The following is a 27,335-nucleotide window of genomic DNA, read 5'->3' as shown; positions in this document are numbered from 1 at the left end:
TTGATAGGTTTGGCATGTGAGGGTTGACATCAAATAATGTATTTTTCATTTATGTATTGTTGACGCCTTTATTTATTACTTTATTTATCATTCTGGAGAGATAAACGTGTGTGAATTATCTTGGCATGTAAGCGTGTACTTGCCTGAGTCTATAAGTAGGGGGCGTCAGACCCATGGCATTCTTTTCTGTGAAGCTGCAAATCGACACGTAGATCTATATAAGTTCCTAGTTACCGATGACATCATCGATTTGTGATCCTACATTGTGTTTGGAAGTTAACTGCGTTCATTGTCGGGACTGCAGAATGTACGATGGTAAAGACACGAACGCGGTACGGTGTTATGTTAGCATGAACAACCGCGTCCACATGGACAGATAGACAGGTATGTACCGCGATCACCGGTCTGGTAATGTTGGTGTAAAGGTCGACAACGGGTGAGAGTGTATAGCGACAGAGAACATTTCATTATCACCATCTGTTTGGCTTGCAGAATGGTCCCAGGGATTATCGGCGGTCCCCGCGAGCCGTTATTGGCCCGGGTTGCTAGGACGGGACGCTATTATGTGGAGTGTGGGCAAGGAGCCGCTTGTTGTCGGGACGGGCAATGGGGCGGACGGTAGCACGTGATAAATGCCTGTCATCATTACTAAATTATCCCTCCGCTATCGTCAAGGGGCCACGATAAGATTCCTGCTCACAAGTGGCGTGTTGTAGCTACTCGGCCATCTCATAACCGCGCGCTTGATAATCTGCTTAAGCAACACAAATATGAATCAATTGCCTTCTTTTATGAGGAATTAGCGGCAGCGCTGTGCGGCCAGACGTTGTGATAGGGCAGTGAGCTGCTTAGGAATGACACAAGGCAAGGGGCTGACCCCCGAGCTATTTCCCGCAGGCTTGGATCTTGTAACATTGGCGGCTTGCTTGCCGTGTTTTGCCGTAAGGTTAAGCCACAGGCGACAAATGGCTGCCTTGGGGGCAAGCTTACTGTTCAGTTTGTAACCGAGTTTGTCAGCTTGTTCAATGGTGCGAACAGGTTGCGTGAAGGGAATAAATACACTTAGCCGTGTCAGCCGGAAAACACGATTCAGTGTTGTTCTCAGGCTTCGGTCTTCGATCATTCACTCTTTTTTTGTTGTTGCTTTTTTTTATTTTTTATCTGACGCATTTTTCTGACAGCCAGAACATTTTGACCGATGCATACTTTGAATCCAAGTCCAACTGACCTATTGCCCTGTGGGTCTCTGAACAGTACTGACGATGGATTACATGGGTTCATGGATATTTTGCGGTGGCTGACACGCCAAGTAGCCTTCTTGAAACTGGTGATTTTAATTGCATTTCTTTGGTGCAGAATCACGAGAGAGGAGTCATTTACACGTCAAACTGCAATGAAACCCCGTATCGTGAACGTGTTCGAAGTACAATCTTCACTGCAGTGATAGTAAACATGCACAGATTTTCTTTCCTGTGAGCCAGTGATTGCTGTGTAAATAAATATTCATAGCAATGTATAGTGACAGAGCAGGAGAAGGATCGAAGAGGTTGGACGGGGAGAAGGGGTGGGAGGGGGTATCTTTTAGTGCTAAAGTGCAGAAGCGATATCAATCGGCTGAGAGATTCGTTTCAATTGTCCTGAAATCAAGCCCTTTCATGGTGCGTTGAAAATGATTGCACTGCGAAGTTATTTGCAGTCTTCTTCAGCGGAAACGATCGCGCTGTTTATTTACTGTTGATTAATGATCAGGTAATGCCCCCTGACATTTACACTCGCTTCTCTTTTTGTCCCTGGCAAAACGACCGGCTCTAAACTGGCGAGAAAATGAAATTGCCGCGTGATCTTTTGCCAACTGGGCTTTTATTTCTCTCTGTTCGTCTTCTTTTCTTTTTCTTTTTTTAATCGAACTTTTTCCTCAGTTTCTAATCTCTCTTTCATCATTACAACAACAAAGTGCCATCCATAGCCAGTGAAAGGGAAAACGATAAGATAACAGAGCGGAAAAATTCCCATTTTGCGATGTGCTGCACGCACGGCTATCGACCCCCAGCGGTAAACGAAGCTTTTTTCCCCGCAATAATACAGCGCCAACACAAAGCTTACTGCAGATTGCAGCTGTGGCCGGGAGGTTAAGCTCAAGGCTGCAAAGCAGAGGTCTTCAGCACCCTGCACATTTGAAGGGCAGCTTTGCTTCTGCGACTCCCCCTTCTGCATCCCTCTGCACAAGGAAATGAACCAACAAGGAAACAAAGTAGAAAAGAACGTGCAAACATAACTTGTATTGCCATTTTTGGTGGTGCCACGGTTTCCATCTTTGTCAGGAAGTGTGCGTTCTGTACTCGTAATATCCTAAACTGATGCCAAGAATTGTGTGTGATGTTGCAGCATTTTGAAATGGATACTAACAGGGTTCTGTTTCTCTTGTAAAGGCAGTCCAAATCTCCTGGACCCCTGGTGTTATTTTTGTCTTTGAAACTCTATCTTCCTGGAATGGATTGCTCGTCTTGAACAGGTGTGGCTGTATGCTGTAACTCGCTGGTGCTCCATTTCATACCTCTCTCTTACATGACTACGCACTGAAAAGGTTAAGATTCATGCACAAGGAGATGGAGAAATGAGTGTCACAACTAAATAGATGTCAGAACAACTGGAATTAGAAAGGGAAAATGTATAATTCTCAAACTTCCACCACGAAGACTGCGCCAACCTATTAAATCTCAAATCGTTACTACAAATCAAGTTTGTGTGTGTGTGTGTGTGTGTGTGTGTGTGTGTGTGTGTGTGTGTGTGGGTGTGTGTGTGGGTGTGTGTGTGTGTTTGCTCATGCCCGCGCTGGCAAAAGACGCGAAACCCAATAAAACAAAGAGCTTAAAACATTGAAATGGAAGAAATAGCAAATATAAATGAGTCCCTATTATGCAGTAATACGGTGGACACACAAAACGGGCTGTGATGCCTTTAGAATCCGGCTGGCCTTCAAACAACTCCAGTTGTGTTTGACTAACAAGTCAGAGGGAACAAAAAATGAGCGGGCAATGAAAGTGGGAATTGAAATGCGGTGGCCGCCACCCCGTTGAAAAGGACGAATAAGGCAGGACGGGAAAAAGGCGTTCTTGTAGCACCACGTCAATACTGCTGGCTGTGTTACTCTTGGCGGTAGGGGGCGCAGTGGATTAGCAGTTCTTGACGTGGGTCGTCTAACAGCCGCTGGTAGGGGACCCAGTCTGTGTCGTCCTCGTCTTCTTTTAGAATGCGAAAGTAGCTGTTTCCAATGATGACTTCTCTTCTTGGATGGGAATAGCTCTCCTTCAGTGACGTCATTTCTTCTAAGAACTGCCTTTTTACATTTAGTCAAGTTTTGACTAAATGTTTTAACATAGAGGGGGGAATCGAGACGAGGGTCGTGGTGTATGTGTGTGTGTGTGTGTGTGTGTCTGTCTGTCTGTCTGTCTGTGTGTGTGTGTAGAGCGATTCAGATTAAATACTGGGCCGATCTTTATGAAATTTGACATGAGAGTTCCTGGGTATGATATCCCCGGACGTTTTTTTCATTTTTTCGATAAATACCTTTGATGACGTCATATCCGGCTTTTTGTAAAAGTGGAGGCGGCACTGTCACACCCTCATTTTTCAATTAAATTGATTGAAATTTTGGCAAAGCAATCTTCGACGAAGGCCGGGGTTTGGTATTGCATTTCAGCTTGGTGGCTTATAAACTAATCCGTGAGTTTGGTCATTAAAAATTGGAAACTTGTAATTAAATTTTTTTTTTATTAAACGATCAAAAAACAATTCCATCTTAATCTTCGTCATTTTCTGATTCCAAAAACATATACATATGTTAATTTGGATTAAAAACAATCTCTGAAAATTAAAAATATAAAAATTATGATCAAAATTAAATTTCCGAAATCGTTTTAAAAACTATTTCATCTTATTCCTTGTCGGTTCCTGATTCCAAAAACATATAGATATGATATGTTTGGATTAAAAACACGCTCAGAAAGTTAAAACGAAGAGAGGTACAGTAAAGCGTGCTATGGAGCACAGCGCAATCGCTACCGCGCCAAACAGGCTCGTCACTTTCACTGCCTTTTGCACTAGCGGCGGACTACGTTCAGTTTCATTCTGTGAGTTCCACAGCTTGACTAAATGTAGTAATTTCGCCTTACGCGACTTGTTTGTTGTTGTTTTGTTTCTTTGTTGTTTGTTCTGCGTTTAAAGTGCACATATACTGCACTGTCACAATTGAAGCAAAGGGTGCTGAAGTAAAGACGATGGGGAAAAAAGGGAGACATCTAGCAACTCGCAATGGACATTATTTTTCTCGTGGGGAAAAAAATAGAACGCATCTGTCCATTCCTGTCGAAGACGGAAATCTGAATGAACGATTGTAACATTGGGGCTGGCAGTCAATATGAGAGTGGATGATTTCTGGAGGATTGAGCAAGATTGAACATTAACCAGCCTGTCAGCGCGAGAGACAGGGGCACTGGAAGGAGATAACTCACGTTGACTTCATTTCAGGGGAGGCAACTCAGTCGGGCACTGACGGGAGTTGTTACCTCCCTCGAAAGTTGCGTCCAAGTCTGAAAGCAGTTTCTGTAAATAATGCGTACAACCTAGTTCAATTTGCTGATTGATCGACTAAATTAATCCGTTCTCTTGACGTGTTTATTAGCTTCTATAAGAAACAGATATATAAGTATAAGTATGACGTTTTAGCTCCTAATAGTAAGAATATTCTTCAGAATCCGGGGTATAAGCGATTACATGTTTTTATTTTATTTCATATTTGTTTTCTATATGCATACACTATTCTTGTCGGAAACAGTTTCAGCTGTTCCTACCGAACCACAATCATATCGCGGAATGGTTAAAATGATTTAAAGTCCATGAATATAGTTGAAGGACTACTAGATCCCTAAAGAGACGTCACCACTTAGTTTGCTGATGTTATCATGTTCGCAGACCTGTTTACCCTCACGATTTTGGCGTAATTTATTACGATTTTCTGCAAAAAATACGCCATTCCGCTATCCGTGTCAAGACTACGATTTTCATTGAAAAAAAAAAAAGTTAAATTTTTTTTATTTTTTTATTTTTATTAATTCACATGTTTGGCATTGTTTTTTTCAATGGCAAAATGGGGTGAAAAAGCACAGGACTGACCAGAGATCATGTCTGTCTGATGAGACGCTGGAGAGCCTTCTAGTGGTGAAGTCTCGCCCTCACTCATTCGGCAAGCGCAAGTACAGTAGAGAAGCGCTTGACACACTGAAAAAGGCCTACTATTATTATTATTATTATTGTGATCATTTTTATGCGCCTAATCTAGATATAGCCCTAGGCGCTTACATATTAATTTCTGCCGTTTGAAATGGAATTTTTTACAGACAGACAGACAAACAGACATTTTTTACACACAATATATAACGCATTCACATCGGCCAGTAAAGCTCAGTAGCCTATTAGGCGAGCATTCACCTTTCACGGCCTTTATTCCAAGTCAAACGGGTATTTGGTGGACATTTTTATCTATGCCTATACAATTTTGCCAGGAAAGACCCTTTTGTCAATCGTGGGATCTTTACTACGAGCAAAAGAAAAAGAATCAGTGATGCATGTGCTTTTGATGTGATCTGCTTTGAAATTATGATGACTACAAAAACTGACTGATGTGTTTTGTTTGTGAATGATGGATATATGTGCATGACTGCGTTTCGCAGACACAGTTGTCACGTGCGTTGTAATTGGCGACGAATGCTGGATGATTACTATTTTTGTGCCAGGATTACTATTTTTGGGGCTGAGCATTACTCCAAAACACTTATGGGGGTAAACAGGTCTGTGTTCGGTATTGTACCTCTGATAGCGTAACGTGTTTCGACACAAAGGCCGTCTGCCGCGCCAAGGCTCTATAAACGAGAACGCTAATGGTAGCGAACTTAGATTGCTTCCCTAGAATGCTTCAGTCACAGTGGAACGAGCTTCTTAAAAAAAAAAAAAAAAAAAAGTACAGCCCGCCCCCCCCCCCCCTCCCCTTTGTTTGTGTGTGTGTGTAAATAGCTTCTTTTTCATATTGTTTTGTTCATGACTTCTGTAAATTTACCTCCAATTCAAAACTCCTTCCTTTTTAAGTCCCATTTTTTCTGATTTGTTCTAAGTCTTTAAAAGTGAGTTCCACTGTAGTAATAGAAAAGGTGGGGAGGAATCATTTTTCAACATTTAGCCATTGGTGCTCTTGCAAGTGTGAAATATGCAGGTGAATGACAGCGGACTTGATGACGTTTCAGCCGACACGGGTGAGCGAGCACACCGTTGGTGGGCCGTGGCATCAACAGCACGTTACACTCGTGATACGATCAAACGAGCAAGGCCAGCAGCTTTTAATGTCAGTGTTGATGTGTGAAATTAATGTGTCTTCTCTTGCGTGCACGCTGGAGCTTTTTCACGTCTGGCTGCTCCGCGCGGTCCTGCTTCAGTGAGCACGGGCGTTACTTTTCGTCAGTGCTTGAAGTTGAAAGGTTTGTGGATCCATGTCTCTCTGTCAATGGCTCAGTTTTGTCCATTTCCACATGGCTTGTTCTTGTACCTTTTTGCCACCCGTCGTTTCCACAGTTTTTCACTTGATTGTGGAAAGGCTTCAAATCCTGAATGCAGTCGTCGGTAAGATTTCCACATGGTTTGTTCCAATACCTTTTTCACACGCCGTGTCTGCGATTATACAGTCGGTTGTGGAAAGAGCTGACGCCTGAGTGAATAGTTATCGCGCTAGCCTAATGTGATCAAACCCGGTATTTCTTTGCAAGTACGGGTCTTGGCTCAGGCAGAAACTGGTGACTCTGTTACACCAAGCGGGCAATCCAAGACTGAAACAAACAGTAATGACCGCCAGTGTTAGTCGGGAAGTAACCGGCCAAACAAAATAAAAACCGTCATATACGACTGGTTGCCCCGATTACCGTCGGAATCTTCTTTGCAAGGTTTATGTCCCTTTGATCATGTTTAACTACCCCCCCCCCCCCCCCCCCCCCCCCCTTTCACAAATACAGCCGTCCTGTTGCCACCACCTTCTTTTCAGTCCTTCTCCTACCTTCCGTTTTCTCTTTGAAATATGATTGAGCGATGTACACCGGAAAACGTGTTCCGAGCTGTCACTCTTTCATATCTATCTTTTTCCCTCGTGAATGTCTTCTCAAGGCTTTAGCTTCTTTCTCCAAGGCTTTGTGACGCTTGGATTCAGATCGCTTTTGGCAGCACAGAAAGAGAGAAGAGTAGCCTAAGTCACCTTTGCTTCGCGAGCCGACATCAAAAGACTGGGTGTCTACTTTTTATGGATCGCTCGCCTGGTTGCCTTTCGTGGAGCAACGGCGGGGCAGGTGCATGAAAAATGTGGAACACACTTGACCCTGGAGTTGAGGCGCGATAAATCGCTTGCCTGGGCCTCCATTGACGTGTTGGGGTTGTGGGGACAAATTGGCGAGATGGTATGATTGATTCCTCCTCGTCTCTACCCGCGCAGCTCTGTGTGTGTGATCACCGTTGCCCCGCCTTCTATTGGGGGAAAATGGGGGGGGGGGGGGGGGGGGAAGAAGACGGGTGGCTGAGTCACACAGATACTCACTCTCTGTGTTCTGATCATCATGATATGGCTTATATTTAACAGAAGCAACGTCTTAACTTATTCTTGCTCTTCGAAACCTCAAGTTCGTACGTGAGATATTCAGATCTAAAATCAGTAAGCCAGATGTGAGCTCATACAGTGGGTGTAGTTTAAGGCATTTTAGGCTCCAAGTATGGAAGACTTGCAGACTTTGGGCATCCCAGATCCAGTCTTGTCGTGACAACGGTCAAACCTTACGCTGCAGTACGGCCCTAGATTGAAGGCAATCTGGTATGACTGCTGCATACTGTGTGTTAGTGCGAATCAACACCACTTGACAGGAGAAGACCGTGTGAGGAGTAACGATAGCAGGCAAGGAGACAGGGGAATAGGGCGATGAATTGAAAGACCCTCAGAGGACATGACTCACGAGACGCATCACACTCACTTCACGCCGGGAATCCTGTTGGCTTCAAATTTGATTTGAGCTCACGTTTCCCGCTGCCGTCGCTCTTGTTCATCAAGGGGGGGGGGGGGGGGGGGACAATGCCACTTCTTGGGCTAGGGTGGAGGATGGGGATGGAGGTGTGGGTGACCGCACGCCGGCTTGTCGTGTTGGGGGAACATGTACACGGAATGAGGACCTGCTGGTTATAGCAGCCCACTGTGTCGCAGCCACTCGCTGCACCCATTACAACTTTGTCAACATTGCTGCGGGGCTAATTTGTTGTCGCGACTTTTCGGTTTCCCTGTTTGATATTAATCCCTTTTAATATTTAATAGGACTTGTAATAGTTAATACACACACACAAACGAACGCTTCGACGCACGCATTCAGAGATGGAGAGAGAGACGGAGAGGGAGGGATGATGGAGAGAGACAGAGACACTCAATCCTTGCAGAGAAGCGCGGGTGTGTTGGAAGAGCTTTGTGCTTGGAGGCGATCCTCAATGAGTCACGGAGAAGGGCTTTCAAGAGAGTTAACATGTTGCTCTTTTGTAGGATGGGTTAGTACCTACGAGCGAAGCCTCTAGAGGAGTTTACCGTACTTGGCTCAAGTCTTCTCTCGAGATGGGAGCTAGGCCTCATGTGAGTGAAGCCTTCAAAGTTTGGAGGAGTTGGCGGAGTGTTGTTGTCAGCGAGCTGCAGGCCGGGGTAAGAGGGCGGCAGAAGGTCAGAGATGGTAGGCCACTTCAGGGCCTGACAACGTACCCCGGACTGCGGCATGTACACCTCTCTCCGCCTCAAGGGTCTTGGCCGTCACTGGAGAACGTGTGTCCCGAGATCTGTGTTCAGTTAGATTTTTGTTTCTTTTGTCGTCTTCCATTCTCAAGATTTTGAGTCGCGCTTTGTGTGTCTTTTGTCTTAAAGTCTTCGGATTCATAGTAACATTCTGTTTGGTTACCTTACGATATTGTACATATTGCTTTCTTTGAGTCTTGAACTGGGTTAAAGGAAGGAATTAACGAACGGACAAAGTGAGTTTCATGTCTGCTTAGAGCTTCTGAGCCCTCCTCGTCCAGGCCGACGCAGAATGGACCATTTTGCAAGGCTCAGTGGCTGTGATTGTTTACTTTCTAACACGTCCCATTTGGCCTATTTCGGGACATTGCCCTTCATGTGCTGTGGAGGTCGAGAGAGAAAATGACAGTGGGACAATTATTTTGTTTTGTGTTATCTTTTGGATGTGTGAACAGTCAGAGACTCTGATATGAAATTGAATGTCGTCGAATGAGTGAACAGTCCATTGAAGGCGTCCACATGAAAACTTGCTTGCCACACATATTGATCCGTGTACTCTGAGATAAGCCCTAGTGGAACATAGCCCGTGTCCTGATAGGTAATCTTGAAACATTACTGTTTGCCGATAAGCCATTGTTGAGGGTCCTTGGGGGCGCGATAAGCCATTATTGACCATAACCTGGATATTAGTCCTCTGGCGGTATTGATTTAGTGTCACCTGTAGTGCCCCGGCCCCCCAACAGCTCTGCCTGCCTCTTGTCTTCACTTACATTGACACCTCCCAGCCCATTCCAGGGTGTCCTTGCTCAGAAGAAAAATGAAATTGACTGCCGGATCAAATACAAACTAAGTCACTGGCATGATTTATAAAAGATTTTGAAGTTATGGATTTGCAGGGGATTGGTTTGATAAGCTCATTTAACTTTCCTTGTACAGTGTGCGTGTGTGTGTGACCACACTTATGTAAGAGCAAAGACCTTGTATCGCAGTCGACCAAAACATCAAGGTTAGGTTTTTACCAACTGTAAAACAGGTCACTTTCGATTGAAATTAAAATAATATATTGATTTTTTCTCCCGGGTTTTTTTCTGCACTGATACTGTTCTCAGGCCAATCAAAGACACATGTGTCTAATTGTTTTTGGACTGTTTGACCTTAATATTTGAGTAGATACTTATGTATACACACACCCTCCCCTCGTTCCTCACTTGTTTGTTTTGTGATTTTACAATTGAAGACTATATTTGTGTTAAGTAAAAGGTTGTGATTTAGGTGTTTTTGTGTGTTTTGTTTGTGTGTACTGGTATTGCTACACGTGTGGGCCGAACATAGATTTTTTGTGAGGCTTCGCTGCTGAGGAACTTCGTAAATTGGGTCGTTTGTGTTCCTATCTGTTTGTTTTCCTTTCCTCTTGAGCCTTTAATCTTCTGTCGGCGCTTTTCGTAGCGTGTTGGTATAAGGTTTACATGAACGCTGCGCCGTTTGTGTTTATTTGTTTTGGTTGTTTTTGTGTGTGACAAGATTTCTTCCAATTCTCGCCGAGTGGAGCATAATTAAAGCTTCAGCAGATCTTTAGTAAATCTCAACATATCCTTGGATGTGCTGGGAGGGGAAGGAATAGGGGGTGGGGGTACAAAAGAACCCCCAGTGTAAGACCCCCCCCCCCCCCCTCTCATGACCCTTTTTTTGTTCAGATTTTCTTTTCAAAACATCAGTACATTTACCTCCATTTTTCAAGACCCGATTTTCTCACATTTAAAAAAAAAAGTGTCTTAAAACGGGGGTTCCACTGTAATTGTGAGCGGTACGCATTAACGTTCCCAACCTGCTCGTTTTCTCTGCGTGTAATATGTACTCATGGCGAAACGTGATGAGGCATTAGCCCCATAGCCTAAAGCTCGATGATCATAAAGGGGCACTTGGAAGGGACAGCAGATTAGCAGCTTGGGTTTCCAGCCAGTCATCGGGCGTTGTGTGCTCTGGCTCCACGGTTGCCGGGCGCTGAAAGCAAAAGGGGGTACCATATAATATATGTGTACGCTAAGTCTTGCTGTATGGTGGCATTCTAGTTCCAAAGGTACCCCCCGCGGGTTAGGGGGAGTCCCATATTGGTTGGGACGAGAAAGAATTTACCCGATGCTACCCAGCATGTCGTAAGAGGCGACTAACGGTTCTGTTTCTCCTTTTACCCTTGTTAAATGTTTCTTGTATAGAATATAGTCAATGTTTGTAAAGATTTTAGTCAAGCAGTGTGTAAGAAATGGTAAGTCCTTTGTACTGGAAACTTGCATTCTCCCAGTAAGGTCATATATTGTACTACGTTGCAAGCCCCTGGAGCAATTTTTTTATTAGTGCTTTTGTGAACAAGAAACAATTAACAAGTGGCTCTATCCCATCTCTCCCCTTTCCCCTATCCCATCTCCCCCCTTTCCCCGTCGCGATATAACCTTGAATGGTTGAAAACGACGTAAACACCAAAGAAAGAAAGAAAGAAAGAAAGTTCCAAAGGTGATAAGTCATAAGGTCACAGCGATCTCTTCAAAGCCGGATTTGTGTCGTGTTGAAGGAAAATTAGTTTTCTGTAAGCTTAGCTAGCTTCATTCATTTTGAATATCTTTCTTTTGTCGTGTAATAATGGAGGGTTGATTTATTCTGAAAACAGTGATATCATAAACTTGAGAGTTATCGTTAATAAGTGATCACAGAGATAACCATGTTCTTAATTTTTACTGATTAACTCTTTGAAGCATCTCCCTAGGGTCCCACTCGTACCAAAATCCTAAATGCTAATTACGTACTACATTGCTGGTAAAACAACACTGACCTTTGCATGTATCAATGTTTATGACACAGACTGCCGTGAATTTGTCAATTTTCACCTTTGGAATGTTCACTTGTACCACTGCCATACAGCTTCAACGGCACTAGAACCGTTGCCGAGCGTCCCCGCTATTGCCGAGCGCTCGTCGAGGGTCCTTGAGGGGGTGGTGTGGAAGCGTTGGTTGGCATCAGTGTTGTAGCTTGTTTGTAGTGGTCCTCGTGTCCCCCCTGTACAGTTATTGTAGTCCTTTCCGCTCCGCTTAGGGGACTAAGGATTGCGGCCCTAATCTCGCCTTGGCCTGAACTACTGTCGTTGCTGGTAAAATGAATATAATAAAAAAATGAAATAAAATAAAAAGTCGTTTATTTTCGGGTTTTTTTTTCTACTTTGTCAATCTGTTACTCGGGTAAGAGTCGGTCTGTTAGTGCCAGCAGGGATAATTACGTGAACGTACATTTTTCAGAAGGACAGTGCTATTACATTTTGGCTGGACTGTATTAATATAATAGTAATATCATTGAACATTCTGGCTGTTTTTTGTTTTTTTCTCCTTCTTTTGTTCTGTTGTATGCACACGCAGCCGAGTAGAACTTTTGATTTAGGCATTATGCCAAGCGTAAATGTACCTCTTGCTCGTAAGCCGTGTGTGCAATTATAAAGCTTATACACGTTGATTGCATTGGAAGTATGTATCACTTGCTAACACGCCCTATGTTCAATGAGCCAACTAAGATCGTGAGTGATGCTGATTGTGACAGCTGTGACGGCGAGGGATAACATCATGCTAGTGCAGGTAGCTGCGTCCAGTGGGCAGGTGTGTGGGGCAGGTAAGCGGGCGTGTTAACGCCGGCAGGTGTATACTTGCCTGCTCTTCGCAGGTGTGGGTGATGAGGCGAGAGATCAAAGTTGTGTTGCATCTTTTACCTCAGGTCCTTTATGCCTGGTACACTTGGTGCACTTTCACGGACAAACAATTCTACAAATTCGTCCCCTTTTACTCTGCATAAAGCTTGTTGAAGAGAGTTTGGGGTTGTTGGTTGCAACGTTCCTTCAACTTATTTGGCTATGCGGGACCATGGAAGACAGAGAACACAAATGCAGACAGACGCACGGTCTAACGAGAGAGAGAGAGAGAGAGAGAGAGAGAGAGAGAGAGAGAGAGAGAGAGAGAGAGAGAGAGAGAGAGAGAGAGAGAGAGAGAGAGAGAGAGAGAGAGAGAGAGAGAGAGAGAGAGAGAGAGAGAGAGAGAGAGAGAGAGAGAGAGAGAGAGAGAGAGAGAGCACAAATGCAGACAGACGCACGGTCTAACGAGAGAGAGAGAGAGAGAGAGAGAGAGAGAGAGAGAGAGAGAGAGAGAGAGAGCACAAATGCAGACAGACGCACGGTCTAGAGAGAGAGAGAGAGAGAGAGAGAGAGAGAGAGAGAGAGAGAGAGAGAGAGAGAGAGAGAGAGAGCTTGTTAGGAATAAATCAAGTTTTTCAGTTTTTCCCTTGTAGACATTAATTTCGTGGTTGAGCTTGGGGAACTTCAAAATGTAAAGCTGACAACTGAAGCTGGGGATGTTGATTTTTCCCCCTATGTGTGGCCTAAATTGCTTGGTAGTCACCGTCGATCTGTTAAATGTTCCCCTCCTCTTCTTTACTTATTTGTTCTATATCTATATATATATACTAGATGAATACCGCTTCGCCGGGTACGGCTTCGCCGGGAAGAAGTAGAGCCGAATACCCGGCTTCGCCGGGGACCCGGCTGTGCCGGGTGTACGCCGGCTTTGCCGGCGCCCCGCACGAAGGAAGGGAGATAAACGCGCAAAACACTGGAGAAGATAAGGAAGAGTACAGTGACCTTCTAAAAATAGTAACGGGAATATGGATTGAGCGTTGTCGACAGTGACCTTCTAAAAATAGTAACGGGAATATGGATTGACGCCACACGAAGGAAGGGAGATCAACGCAAAACACTGGAGAAGATAAGGAAGAGTTACTGGGAATGGATCTGGGAAGATGAACAGAAAAAACAAAATCGGTTCAGCGCTGCGCGCTGAGAGCACGTGTTGAATATTCTCATCGACCAGGTTGTGTCCGGGGTCTACCTGAATATGCCCACCAAATTTGAAGCAGATCCATGGAGAACTTTGGCCGTGCATCGCGAACACACACACACACACACACGCACACACACACACAGACACAAGTCGTATATATAGATAGATACGACTTGTGTCTGTCTGTGTGTTCGCGATGCACGGCCAAAGTTCTCGATGGATCTGCTTCAAATTTGGTGGGCATATTCAGGTAGACCCCGGACACAACCTGGTCGATGAGAATTTTCAACACTGCTCTCAGCGCGCACCGCTGAACCGATTTTGGTTTTTCTGTAGATCCACTACATCCATTCCCAGTAACTCTTCCTTATCTTCTCCAGTGTTTTGCGCGTTTATCTCCCTTCCTTCGTGTGGCGTCAATCCATATTCCCGTTACTATTTTTAGAAGGTCACTGCACTGTCCAGAACGCGGCTTTCCTTGCATGTACCCGTAAGTTGTCCTCACTGTAAAAGTGCAAAGGTCGAATCTATTTATCGAAAAATCCACTGTCATCTATCTCTATATATTTATATATATAGATAGATATATACGGCTTCTGTGTGTGTGTGTGTGTGTGTGTGTGTGTGTGTGTGTGTGTGTGTGTGTGTGTGTGTGTGTGTGTGTGTGTAGGCAACACCTGTGGATTGTAGAGTTCTGTTTGTGATGGGGTCTGGCGGCTTTGGTCTCTCTGTATGTTCTGGCCTTCCTTTGAGAAGCCATAACAGTTATTATAGGGCTTAGAAATAAGCTCTAAAATTCTCAATCCCGTTTGAGAGGACTTCGCATTCAAAGGTGATTGTGGTGTTTCGGCACTCGGTTACATTTGGCGTCGTCGACAGGGATGGGACTCGACATGATATGTTCAGGAATGGCATTATGGCCACTGAATCATTTTCGTGCTGTTCCCATTCCACCAACCTGGGAGGGACCAAAGCTTGGCGGGTCCATGGTTCGGAACTTTGGGGACAAAGTTCATTCAAAGGGGGTCGAGTGTGACAGGGAGACTACCGTCGCCCTTCACAGCAGACTCTGCAGAGTTGTTCGCCTTAGAAGTTGTGAGCTATTTATAGCTAGCTCGCCAGGCAAAACTTGTGGATTGTAGAGTTCTGTTTGTGATGTTGTCTGGCGGCTTTTGTCTCTCTGTATGTTCTTGCCTTCCTTTGTGTGGGCACAAACTGGTGAATGAAAATGTTCAACACGTGCTCTAAGACGGCGAACCGCCACGCTGTCTGTCTCTGTCTCGCGACCTTATATTTTATTTTTATATTTGTATAATCTCTCATAATTTGAATCCACGCATTAGCGAGCAGGTGGCGCCTTCAGTCAAAATTTAGATCACGCTCAGATTGACGCCTTTGATAAAATTACGCTCACAGCGACACGATACAAAAAAATAAAGGAGCAACTTCCAAGCATGCAGCTTTTCCCGTTTTTGTGGCCACAGGGGGTTGTGTGTTATGTGAGAGGATAAAGGTTTCATGGTTGCGAGCAGAGGCTTACAGGGCTGGTAATTCATCATGCGCGCTCGTTTTGACATTTATAGCTGTGAACATGAATCATTAATGAATGACACCATGTTGCTGTCAACGCGCTCCTGGCGCTTCGCCTTCACACGCTTCACTTCACACTGCTGCTATCAGCCTATGTTCATGGGGGTTACTTTGTTATTTGGCTGCCTGCTTCTGTCTCCACTTTAATTTGTTGTATTCACAGATTTGTTTTAAACTGTCTTTTGTTTTTTTCTTTCTCTCTCTCAATCTCACGCTCCTTCTTCCTTTCGCTCCTTCTTTCGTCACGTTATTTGTTTTCTTAGCTCATTGTGGTCAGATATACAATTCTTTGTATACTTTGCTATACATATAGCAAAGTCCAATTAGTCCAATTTGATTGTTTCTCCCTCCCTTCCCCCTCTCTGTCTCTTTCTCTCAGTCTTTCTTTCTGCCTTTTTATCAATATTTAAGTCGTCTTTTCTGTACATCTTTCTTTCTGCCGTACGCAACATGGCTCTTGGCGTTTTGCTTTGCTTTCTATGCACTTAATGTAAACCTGGCCGCTAAGATTGAAACGATGTTACAGATTGCAATTGGGATTAGTTTGATGATCAGAACCAGCAGTGAACACATACAGAGGCCATAACAAGATCAGTTGTGTGCGATAGTTTTCGTCATACGAAGCGTGTATTCAGTCAGAAATCAGATCTTATTGCGACGAAACGTATTGGAATGTCGGTATGGTAACAGTCAGATAGGTTCATTGTATGATAAAGAAGTGGTTAATGGTGATAACATCGTGACAGGTGAGCTCCAAGTAAGCGAGAGCCGAGCGGTTGTGGCTCACTCGTTGTCAAGTTGATGTTTTACCATGTGGGCACAAGGCTCGGGTGGTGTGGGGTCACATGAAGGGGTTAGGGGAGCATAAGTAATACTGAAGCAAATGTCAAGTTTGACCTATTGGAAAATTGTAGTTCTGTGGTAGTTCTGCTCTGGAAAACAGCATTTCCATAAACATCCCCCCCCCCCCCCCCCCCAAAAAAAAAAAAAAAAAAAAAAGTGTGTGGAGGGGGTGGGGGGGGGGGGGCAACAGATGAAGAGAAGAAGTGAGCGCAATGTCGGAAGGGAGACATATGGGGGGGGGGGGGGGGGTGAGACTGTGGTCTGGAAGTCAAGGTGATGAGGGGAAGAGAAGCAGGCTGATTACCCCCTGGCGTCGCCATAAAAGATACGCTTGGAGACACTTTACGAGCCTCCGATGAGCCCGCGAGAAGGCAGCGAGAGAGGGGGAGCACCCGACGTGTAATTACACAGACCTGCTCACCGCGTCTTTCGCAACGTTGAGCAGACTTTCATTGCAGGCAATTATTTACACAGATTTCCCCCCCTCTCCTTGCCAAAAAATTTGCTCAGACTTTTTTTCCCTTGTCCTTTTTGGTTGGAAGTGTGCATTTTGTAGACGAGTAATGGGGGAGCTTGTTCACCCTGCAGCTGCCGCCTCTCAGGCTGAAGAGTTCCACTCACAGGGGAGGTTAATCTGTATGGGATGGTTGTGGAGCTCTTTGATTCGTTTCAACTACCATTTTTATGTAACGCCCCCTGGGTGTTGGGTGGGTGTTGGGTGGGTGTTGGGTGTATGCTTTCCCCCCATGTTATCCCTTTTCATCCTCATTTTCTACTTTTCAAACCGTTGATATTGGATTCTCTGGCCGTTTGTTTCATTTATTATTTTTAGCAGTGTTCTGCCCATGAGGGGGAAGGGGGGGGGGTATTATTTGTGTGTGGGCTGTTGCATCGTGTTGGATTCAGAATGGGGTAAACTTTAGTGACAGCTATCCTCTTCCAATCCCCATCACCAGGGAACATGTGGAATTTACGAGTTCGTTCTTTAGGTCGTGCTTATTTAGTGACTTCCGGTTTTTCCCTGAAACTTCAGCCGTGGTCCACCTGGGGGTTTTGTTTTGCAATGGCTGGTTTTGGTGAAAAAAGTCGTCTCTACTTCTGACTGCAAGTATCGTTATTTGTCTGAGTGGGGTTTGGCATGGTGAAGACGATAAACAGAGAGCATCTCCCTCACCCGCACCAGTATTTGCTGTGAGGTTTGCAAGGTTTTGTTCCTGTTGGCCTGTATTCTCCGTCGACAACGCTTCCGATGTTTTTGTTTGTAGATGTGCGGGTTATATTCCGTACGTACTTCACTAGCTTTTTCCTTGACACCCACAGGCACCAGGCTTAGGCCAGCTTAGCGTTGTTTAGAGAAGGGTGCTTACCCGTGCCTGATGTATCACCCGGTGGTTGCTGGCATTCTAATGATTATCTACCGGCAGGCTCTCGACAACCAAACACCTTCAACTTTTTTGTGTGTTTTTTGTTGTTGCTACCCCTCCCTCTCCCCGACGTTTTCTTCCTGACTTGGTATAACATTTCCACCTTGCTGTGCCTGGGCCCGGACCACCCAGACGTCTGGCGCGAGTCTGCCAAAAACAACACAGTTGTCTCCCCTGCTGGAAAGGCAGCGGCACAATAAGGTCCATTTGATACGTCTCTGCTTACTGATTGCTTGTTCGTTAGGACACGTACATGTTCTGCATTTCATATGTCCTTTATGGAGAGATTATTATTTTATTCGAGGCACATTGTCGTGATTCGCGTGGATTCAGTTGCGAGCTTGTTTGGGGAGTTTTCAAGACAGAATGGACTTTTTGACACGTGATTTACTATTTGCTGGTGCTTCATTTGTAAGAAGTCTTTCGCACTGGTCTTCCAATATTGTATCTCATTAAATTGTCATATGAGTTTTGAAATGACGCTTCTGATAGTCACCTGAATTTGTTGCTGTTATTCTATTGAGCAAGGATTGTGATTGTAAAGATACAGTGTATGGCCACACAGCTACGCTGAGCAACATCAGTTGCACCGTATATATACGCGTACACGACACAACAGATACGTAAGTCTGTCGAGCCCGTATACCGTTGGCCATCAACAGTTGCCTTAGTTGGGAAGAAAATGTGGTTTTATGCAAAATGGCCCTTGTTATCATGAGAGAATCGCGATATAACCCTTCGTGGTTGAAAACGACGTTAAACACCTAATAAAGAAAGAAAGAAAGATCATGAGAGGAAATATTACATTTCCCTCCAACCCACCACGCACCACCGCCAGCCCCGTTCTTTTCTTCATTTAAAAAAAAAAATTGTTCAAGAAAATCTCTCCTCCTTGGAGCTTAACTACCGTGGAGAAGCAAGAACAGCATGTTTTATGCGGAGGCCATTGGGCTTTGTGCAGGTTGGGGCTTTGTAAAGTGGACATTTATAGCGGACAGGAGTGGGACAAGAGTCATAGAAAGCGGGACGGAGGGATCTGACATTTTATAGCTGCTCTGTCAACCCTCAGGGGGGTTTCCGTGGGGATCAAAGCCTCCTCTGCTCTTTGCAATTTCTGTCAGTGCCAAAGCAAACCTCTGGTGAAGTGTTACATGTATGTTACGCTGCCTGCAGCGATTGAAGTGGATTTTTTTGAAGTTGTGGATTTTTTTCTTTTCCCTCTGATCATTTTTGTGGGGGGTGGGGGGGGGGGGGGGGTGAAAGACTTCTGATGGTTGATTATTGATGAGATGAATGGGTTGGTGGTGGGATAGATAAGTTATGGCCTAAGCTGAAGCGTGAGAGGTTGTTGCGTGCCCATACCAATACATAACATGTACTTTTAGCCCTAAGGATTGACCTATAGCACCCCACCCTGTAGACATCGAAGGTATTGCAGGCAGTGGGCCAGTTTTATATATGTGATATGCATGCTACGTACGTTTCTTGTTGTTGCTGTTTTGTTGATCTTAATGTTGTTGTTTTTCTTCTGCTTTTTACATAAATTTAGTCAAGTTTTGACTAAATGTTTTAACGTAGAGGGGGGAATCGAGACGAGGGTTGTGGTGTGTGTGTGTGTGTGTGTGTGTGTGTGTGTGTGTGTGTGTGTGTGTCTGTCTGTCTGTCTGTCTGTCTGTCTGTGTGTGTGTGTGTAGAGCGATTCAGACCAAACTACTGGACCGATCTTTATGAAATTTGACATGAGAGTTCCTGGGAATGATATCCCCGGACGCATTTTTCTTTTTTTTGATAAATACCTTTGATGACGTCATATCCGGCTTTTTGTAAAAGTTGAGGCGGCACTGTCACACCCTCATTTTTCAATCAAATTGATTGAAATTTTGGCCCAGCAATCTTCTACGAACGCCGGACTTCGATATTGCATTTCAGCTTGGTGGCTTAAAAATTAATTAATGACTTTGGTCATTAAAAATCTGAAAATTGTAAAAAAAAAATAAAAAATTATAAAACGATCCAAATTTACGTTTATCTTATTCTTCATCATTTTCTGATTCCAAAAACATATAAATATGTTATATTCGGATTAAAAACAAGCTCTCAAAATTAAAAATATAAAAATTATTATTAAAATAAAATTTCCGAAATCGATTTAAAAACAATTTCATCTTATTCCTTGTGGGTTCCTGATTCCAAAAACATATAGATGTGATATGTTAGGATTAAAAACACGATCAGAAAGTTAAAAAGAATAGAGATAAAGAAAAGCGTGCTATCCTTCTCAGCGCAACTACTACCCCGCTCTTCTTGTCAATTTCACTGCCTGTGCATCGAGCGGTGGACTGACGATGCTACGAGTATACGCTCTTGCTGTAAAAATGCAGTGAGTTCAGTTTCATTCTGTTAGTTCGACATCTTGACTAAATGTTGTAATTTCGCCTTACGCGACTTCTTCTTCTTCTTCTTCTTCTTCTTCTTCTTCTTCTTCTTCTTCTTCTTCTTCTTCTTCTTCTTCTTCTTCTTCCTCTTCCTCTTCCTCTTCCTCTTCTTCTTCTTCTTCTTCTTCTTCTCTTTCAGTTTTGCACCTTGCTTTTCTTGGTTTTGACATAGAAGCTCTACTTGAGAACATCATCAAATAGTTGATCATTTTATCATGATTAGCATGTGGTGCACCATTAATATAAGTTTTCCGCAATAGAAGGCTTTTCACATGAGGAACTTACAAGTAACTGGACAGTGTGTTTGTTGTGGTTGCAGCACACGTCGCCATCGCCGGTGGGGTCGCCACGGTCGTTGGTGTTGCTGTCTGGCGGGGAGGAGGACCGCACGTCCACAGAGGACTCCTCCTCCAACCACCGGGTCAACGGGCCGTGTCAGCCGCCACGCTGCCGCTCCAGGGACCGCTTCAGTGATGTCAGTAAAGTACTAATCGCCCTCAACACATTTTTCTTCTTAAGCACTAAGCAATAGTTGCTTTGATTTGGTTTTTTTAATAATTAAAAACGTCCTCCACTAGCCACCCGGACAGACTGTTCATGTTTGGGATCTACTTTCATAATTGTGCAAAAAAATGTCTTTTTGGTTTTATCAAACAGATTTTATTTTTATGAGACACAGCAATCATGTACGAAGTACAGTAGCCTACATTCATTCGGGGACTCGTTCCTCTTGGAATCCTTTCTTCCTCCGAACCGGACAAATCTGTTTGTTATTTTAGTCCCATGCCAAATATGTTTTTTTTCTTTCCTCCTCGTCTTTGTCGTTGCTGTCCTCCTCCTCCTCCTCCTCCTCATCATCATCATCATCATCATCATCATCATCATCATCAACAACAACAACAACAACAACAACAACAACAACAACAACAACAACAACAACAACAACACTGATTAAAATCATGAAAACTCCGTGTCGTAAAGATTTTACATTTTGAGAATCTCCATTGTGACAACTTGAGGAGTCGATGTTGATAAATGTACCTGGAGTGGAAGCACAACGAACTCCGGGGTTAAACATACAAATAAACTTGCCCGTATTCACCCCGAGATTAACGCGAAACGGGTTCGGGTTGATCTTCCGGGGTACCAAGCGAGAAGGGGGTAAAAGTTGACGGCTGCACCGGCATGGCATTAAGTTCACTGTTTGATGAATGTTAGACAGCACATCACTGTATTCAGGCCCGCTGATCCGCGGGATTCCGACATCTCAAAACGCAGTGATACGTTTAATTAAATTGCACCGGTGTCCCCCCGCGGACAGGCCGCCTGGCAGCATTGTTCAGGGTCTTAGTCGACAGAAATCCCTTTTCTTGTTCTGATTGATGTGCTGGCGGGGCAATCGATAGCAATAAATTGTGTTACGCCGGCTAAAGCTCGTACAGTGTTACTGCCGTTGTTCAGGGTAGATTTGCTGAGATCTTGTCGGACGCCGAGTGTGAAATGGATTTTTATCTCTGCCCGAGTGAAGTCGGTGCAAATGCATAATAAATGTGTGCATATGTTAATGAGGCTGTTTGTGGCTTGGCTTAGCTGAACGCATCGCCCGCTCGGATGGAAATAAAGATGAATGCAAAGAGAGGTTACTGCGTGGTGAAAGCGCTGAAAAATGATAGTGCGTTATGAATCCTGAGGAGAAGGGAAGATAATGCACCGTATGCATCTGTGTCTTCTTTCGCGTCCTCTAGGCAATAAGAGAGACCGCTTCAACGATCTTACCCTGTTGTGTATGAGGTAGAACGAGTGCAAACAAATCGTACAGGTTCCGCTTGGGTGACAGGCCAGCTCATCTGTTTTAGATCACTTGAATTGCAATGTTCTGTATAAGACGCTGAACAGTCAATGCAAGAAGTTTGCTAATGAACTTTTGATTTGATATAGAGATGTTCCCAGTGTCAGAAGCCAGCTGAGAGAAATGAAGGAAATTCGGTCAAGTATTTTGGAGTGTGTGCCTATGAGTGTGAGAGAGTGTGCATTGAAACAGACAGAGTGTGTGCCTATGAGTGTGAGAGAGTGTGCATTGAAACAGACAGAACATCTGAACAAGCAAGGTCTTAGAATGGGAGGGGGGAGGGGGGGGGAGCTGGCTTGGCGTTTACATAATATATATGCCAACCATCCCACACGTTCAAACAAAACAACAGCTTTCTGTGCTTATAGTTGAAACAGTCGTCCGAAATCAATCAACAACACAACGCAGTGACTTCCTTTCGCTTCTAAATGTTTAAACCCAGTTTCCCCCTTGGTGAGGTAGTCAACATAGCAGTGTGTAGGCTAGACGGCTGTCCCCAGAACTAAATCCGTCAGCAGAGTTTTTGCGGGGTTCTAAACCAGTTGATACTCGCCCCCAAGGGAAGGCAGCTGAGACAGCCATCTTTAATTCGGAACATGTCTGGTGTGAATGAATTCCCGGGCAAGCTGCGGGGCCCAGCGACTCGCTAGGGAGTCCCTGGCTTTTTGCACCGTCCTCTGATTAGCGAGTTGCTGGCGAGGGGGACTCAAAAAGCGACAAGCCGCAACACTCAGGGAATGAAACATCAAGCTGCCCTCTCAAGCTTCGGCTGCTTTCACACTAGCACGCACTGGAGAAGGGTGGGATGGAGGGACTGGGATTCAAACAGGGAAGGCTGAGAAGAAGTGTGGGGGAGGGAGGTTGGTTGAAGGAAGGCGAACTGGACGGACATTGAGGGGTGATGCCTCTTGGTATCTCTGTCCCTTACAATAACGTTGTGTTGTGGCTTGGAAGCGAGCGTTTGGCAAGCCCTTGGAGACGTCATGGAAGCCCTGATACTGTACTGTAATTTCCTTTTGTTGCTTACATTATTTTATGTCACGGGAAATTGTTTTCAATTCGCTTGATAAATATTTTATTCTCAAAAAGTTGGTCGTGTTAAATTTTGCATTTTCATATTAATTGTCTGTCTGTCTCTCTGTCTGTCTGTCTGTGTCTGTGTCTGTCTGTGTCTGTCTGTGTCTGTCTGTCTGTCTGTCTGTCTCTGTCTCTGTCTCTCTCTGTCTCTCTCTCTCTCTCTCTCTCTCTCTCTCTCTCTCTCTCTCTCTCTCTCTCTCTCTCTCTCTCTCTCTCTCTCTCTCTCAGCTCATCCAGCTGAGTAATTATGTAATTCCTTTTTACATTTAGTCAAGTTTTGACTAAATGTATTAACGTAGAGGGGGGAATCGAGACGAGGGTCATATGGTGTGTGTGTGTCTGTGTGTGTGTGTAGAGCGATTCAGAGAAAACTACTGGACCGATCTTTATGAAATTTGACATGAGAGTTCCTGGGTATGAAATCCCCAGACGTTTTTTTCATTTTTTCGATAAATGTCTTTGATGACGTCATATCCGGCTTTTCGTGAAAGTTGAGGCGGCACTGTCACGCTCTCATTTTTCAACCAAATTGGTTGACATTTTGGTCAAGTAATCTTCGACGAAGCCCGGACTTCGGTATTGCATTTCAGCTTGGTGGCTTAAAAATTAATTAATGACTTTGGTCATTAAAAATCTAAAAATTGTGAAAAAAAATAAAAAAATTATGAAACGATCCAAATTTACCTTCATCTCATTCTCCATCATTTTCTGATTCAAAAAACATATACATATGTTATATTTGGATTAAAAACAAGCTCTGAAAATTAAAAATATAAAAATTATTATCAACATTTTTTTTTCGAAATCAATTTAAAAACACTTTCATCTTATTCCTTGTCGGTTCCTGATTCCAAAAACATATAGATATGATATGTTTGGATTCAAAACACGCTCAGAAAGTTAAAACGAAGAGAGGTACAGAAAAGCGTGCTATCCTTCTCAGCGCAACTACTACCCTGCTCTTCTTGTCAATTTCACTGCCTTTGCCATGAGCGGTGGACTGACGATGCTACGAGTATACGGTCTTGCTGCGTTGCATTGCGTTCAGTTTCATTCTGTGAGTTCGACAGCTACTTGACTAAATGTTGTATTTTCGCCTTACGCGACTTGTTTCTATCTGTTCACAGGCAAGCACACATTCCAGTTCCGGGCAGGGCTATGTGGTATGTATCTCCATTTCTTTTGCGTCCCTTTCTTCATGTATACAATTCTAGGATAATGTTACGCAGTATTCACCGTGTGTCGAGCTCCTTGTTAATTACCGCCACCGCCATAAAGCTCTCAGTTGACTTAAAGACTTGTCTGAAAACAATGTCTCCATACAAACAACAAGTGTTCATATTTCATAGGCGGGCTTAGCGGTGGCTTATCCCCCGTCCTTTGTCGGCGGAGAGGGAAATGTGCGTGTTGATATACGCGCTTTGTATTTGTGTAGGCAGCGGGAGGCACTGCCGCGGTGAAAAAACGCGAAGGGGTTGCCTGACATTACCCGGTGTTTATCTTGGCACTTGAAAGTGAGATGTTTTTGAAGTGAGAGCTGCTTGTAGCTCGCGAGAAGACTTGGCCTTATTTTTTGGTCTTAGCACGCTAAGAAAGAGTAATGGCTGTTTTTTTGCCCTTCCTTTTCTTCAGTGGGCTTTTGTGGTTAAAACACGGTTTACTTTTGGGATTTGACATGATTGAGAGAGGGTGTGTACATATTTTTTCTGTAGTGGCATGAAATGAGAGAAAAGAATATGGATTTTAATGTTTAAGGAATTAATGTACTCAGTGTTTTAAACTGAAATTGATTTTCACAGGGTATACCTTTTCTAGTGTGACATAAACAGATAGTAATAAAGTTGACTAGTGAAAGAAAGCCTCCTCATTTGGTTGCTTTAGTTCTTTTTGAAACTTTGTAGAAGTTAAATGTATCTGGGGGAAAATATAGCTGTCACTTCTGTCCAATTCCTCTAAACGAGACACACAGAACTGAACACACACACATTAAGGAGAGGGAAAAAGAAGGGGGGAAAACACCAAGATGAATTACACATTATCCTTCGGGATCAGCTGTGGACCTGTTTGAAGAGAATGCAAACAACAACAGGATTGCTTTGGAATGTGGAGGGAGGTGTCGCATTACTGTCGTGCAAGAGGATAATTTGAGGAGGTGGCTACAACAGCAGCTTAGAGGGGGCTTAGAGCACCGGCTGGATTTGCTTAGAGCACCGGCTGGATTTGAGTAACGATGTGTTTGTCTGACTTCCTCACCTTGCAGACGACAGTAATCCGCGCAACAATTCATTCCACACTTCATCAGGGTTCGTACAGAGTCCTTGAACCCTGGAAAACTCCTTGAAAATTGGAAAACCTTTTCCAGGCCTTGAAAAGTGCTTGAAAATAGAGTTTTGTTAAATAGTCATTGAAAAGTACTTGATTTTTCCAAATTGTTGCCTATACATTTCGTCAGCAGCTTGTCTTATTTAAAAAAAAATGCAACCCCCTTTTTTTTCGTCAAATACAGTACACACATTTTGGGAGAATAAAAGATCGAGTGAAAACAAATTAAAGCAGACGAACTAACTATTACTAGTCACCTGTAGTTGCTTCCCTTCCTGAAGGTAAGCTTGGTGCTTTGCATTAAATTGGGGAAAATCATGTCCTTGAAAAGCATTTATTTGGTCCTGGAAATGTCCTTGAAAACTCCTTGAATTGTATCAGCTCTGCCCTGCAGGAACCCTGCTTCATCATCTCGTGCTTGGAGGAAGGAGGCAAGAGGAGGCAGAAATAGGGAGGGGTGGGGAAAGAAGGCGAGAGGGGGGTTTGAGGATGTGATGCTGGCACTAGCCCTTGTAGCAATTTACATTCTCACATAGCGCTTTGTTCCCTAGCTGTATAAATCAGCCGTGCTCCACCCCCTCCCCCCCCCCCCCCCCTCCCTCTTCTAGCGTGTTTACGTTCGGGTTTTTTCCCCAACGCGGGAGAGAGATAACAAACTTACGAAACCCGTTAGCTTGCATGTAATTTGGATTTTAGCGTCAGCGGGTATGTGATGGAAACATCGTGTTTCTCGGCTGCTTGTATTTTTTATTATCAAGAAGACAAAAAGTGCGAGAAAAAAACATTCACGGAACGCGCCTTTCCAAACTAACTTGCTATTCTGTTATCTCAGGCAACGCGTGCTTCTGACAGGGAAATGGAATAGGGCTGTCGGTAATTCAGCATTTTAAATGTGTTCCTCTGAACTTCCCAGGTGTCTGTGGTGCACTTACTTGAAATAATTCACACGGTGTTACTTGAACGAATTGACTCGGTAATTTAAAACCCAAAGTTGTCTTGCAATGACATGTGATAGGTGAGAGAAGAGGGGCTGTGGTGTCCAATATCTAGCAGTCAATCGCCCCAACCGTGTTACGCGAAAATATAACACCGGTAGAAACTTTCTTGTGCCGGTGTTACAACTTAAATTCCGAAAGTTTCCCACTCTTCTTCATTTTGGTTGGAATTTGTCCACCTGCTAAATAGTCAGGTTGATTTATGGAGTGAACTGAGTGGAGGTAGATTGTGTATTATCGAAATGCTTAGCTTATTTCAAGTTTTGAACGTCCCTAAAAGCCCTCAGATTTCTTCACGCTTTGAACTTCACTGAAAGCCCTAAAGTTATTAGACTGCATGCATCTTCAGGGACAAGTATTGATCTGTCTCTTGTGATCTTAACTTTGATTTCAGCCTCGAGGTGGTCGTAAAAAGTAACCTTTATATTACCATGGCAGCTTGGAATGAATATTAGAATGGGAAACTGCCACAAAAACGTTTCCTTTGGGAGAGAAACTGGGGGAAAACAAACACTGTGGGTTTGTGGGGTGTTATTTCGGGAAAATTTGGCCATATCGAAACTCCTCCCTTTAAGTTGTCCCTGCTTGGAAAAGAGCAAAGCATTCTCAGTTCTCAGGAGGCCGATTTTTTTTTCTTGATGAATTTTTAATTTCCACAAATGTGTGGCTCAGAGCATTTAAAAAACATAACCCAGCGCTTGTCTGCCCTGGAGGAAAATATACAACAACAACAAAAAAAACAAAAAAAAGGAGTTCCCCCTCGAGGTGCGAACTGCAAATAGGCAACATAATAGCGGAGCAATTGTGTTTAGAACCCCTCCCCTTTCTGGTTTCCTCGGTCCCTGCTTCTTCCCAGATCAATACTCTGTCCTTCCAGGGTCAGCCCCCTCCCCCCCCCCCCCCCTCCCCCACCCTTTTCTTCCTGTCTCTGCTGCTCTTAGATGGGCCTCATTCATATTCATGAGCTTTGTCTGCCTCTCTGTTTCAGTGTGACATCGAAAGCGGGGATGAGAAGGTAAGGGCTTTGCAATTTACTGTCTTACTCTGTGTCTCGTCTTCTTCTTGCCTGTCTTGCCTGTCACTTTCT

The 27,335-nt window shown here is 44.1% G+C and overlaps 2 protein-coding genes across 7 annotated transcripts in view; both read left to right on the top strand.

Annotated features, from left to right (window-relative positions):
- The window catches only part of LOC138975939 (uncharacterized), a 293,946-nt gene that overhangs the window by 179,261 nt on the left and 87,350 nt on the right, over positions 1-27,335 (top strand). The window lies entirely within an intron of this gene.
- LOC138975936 (autism susceptibility gene 2 protein-like) overlaps positions 1-27,335 on the top strand; it is a 191,785-nt gene that overhangs the window by 80,651 nt on the left and 83,799 nt on the right. For all 5 annotated transcript variants that reach the window (XM_070348705.1, XM_070348708.1, XM_070348707.1 and 2 more), the window contains exons 3-5: positions 20,325-20,480; positions 24,059-24,094; positions 27,237-27,263. In XM_070348705.1, coding sequence (XP_070204806.1) covers positions 20,325-20,480; positions 24,059-24,094; positions 27,237-27,263 — 219 coding nt within the window. The remainder of the gene's footprint in view (positions 1-20,324; positions 20,481-24,058; positions 24,095-27,236; positions 27,264-27,335) is intronic.

Source organism: Littorina saxatilis, linkage group LG9 (assembly GCF_037325665.1).
Source record: "Littorina saxatilis isolate snail1 linkage group LG9, US_GU_Lsax_2.0, whole genome shotgun sequence".
NCBI classification, from domain to species: Eukaryota; Metazoa; Mollusca; class Gastropoda; order Littorinimorpha; family Littorinidae; genus Littorina; species Littorina saxatilis.
Note: the sequence above shows the minus strand (reverse complement) of the source record. Positions and strands in the feature narration are given on the sequence as shown.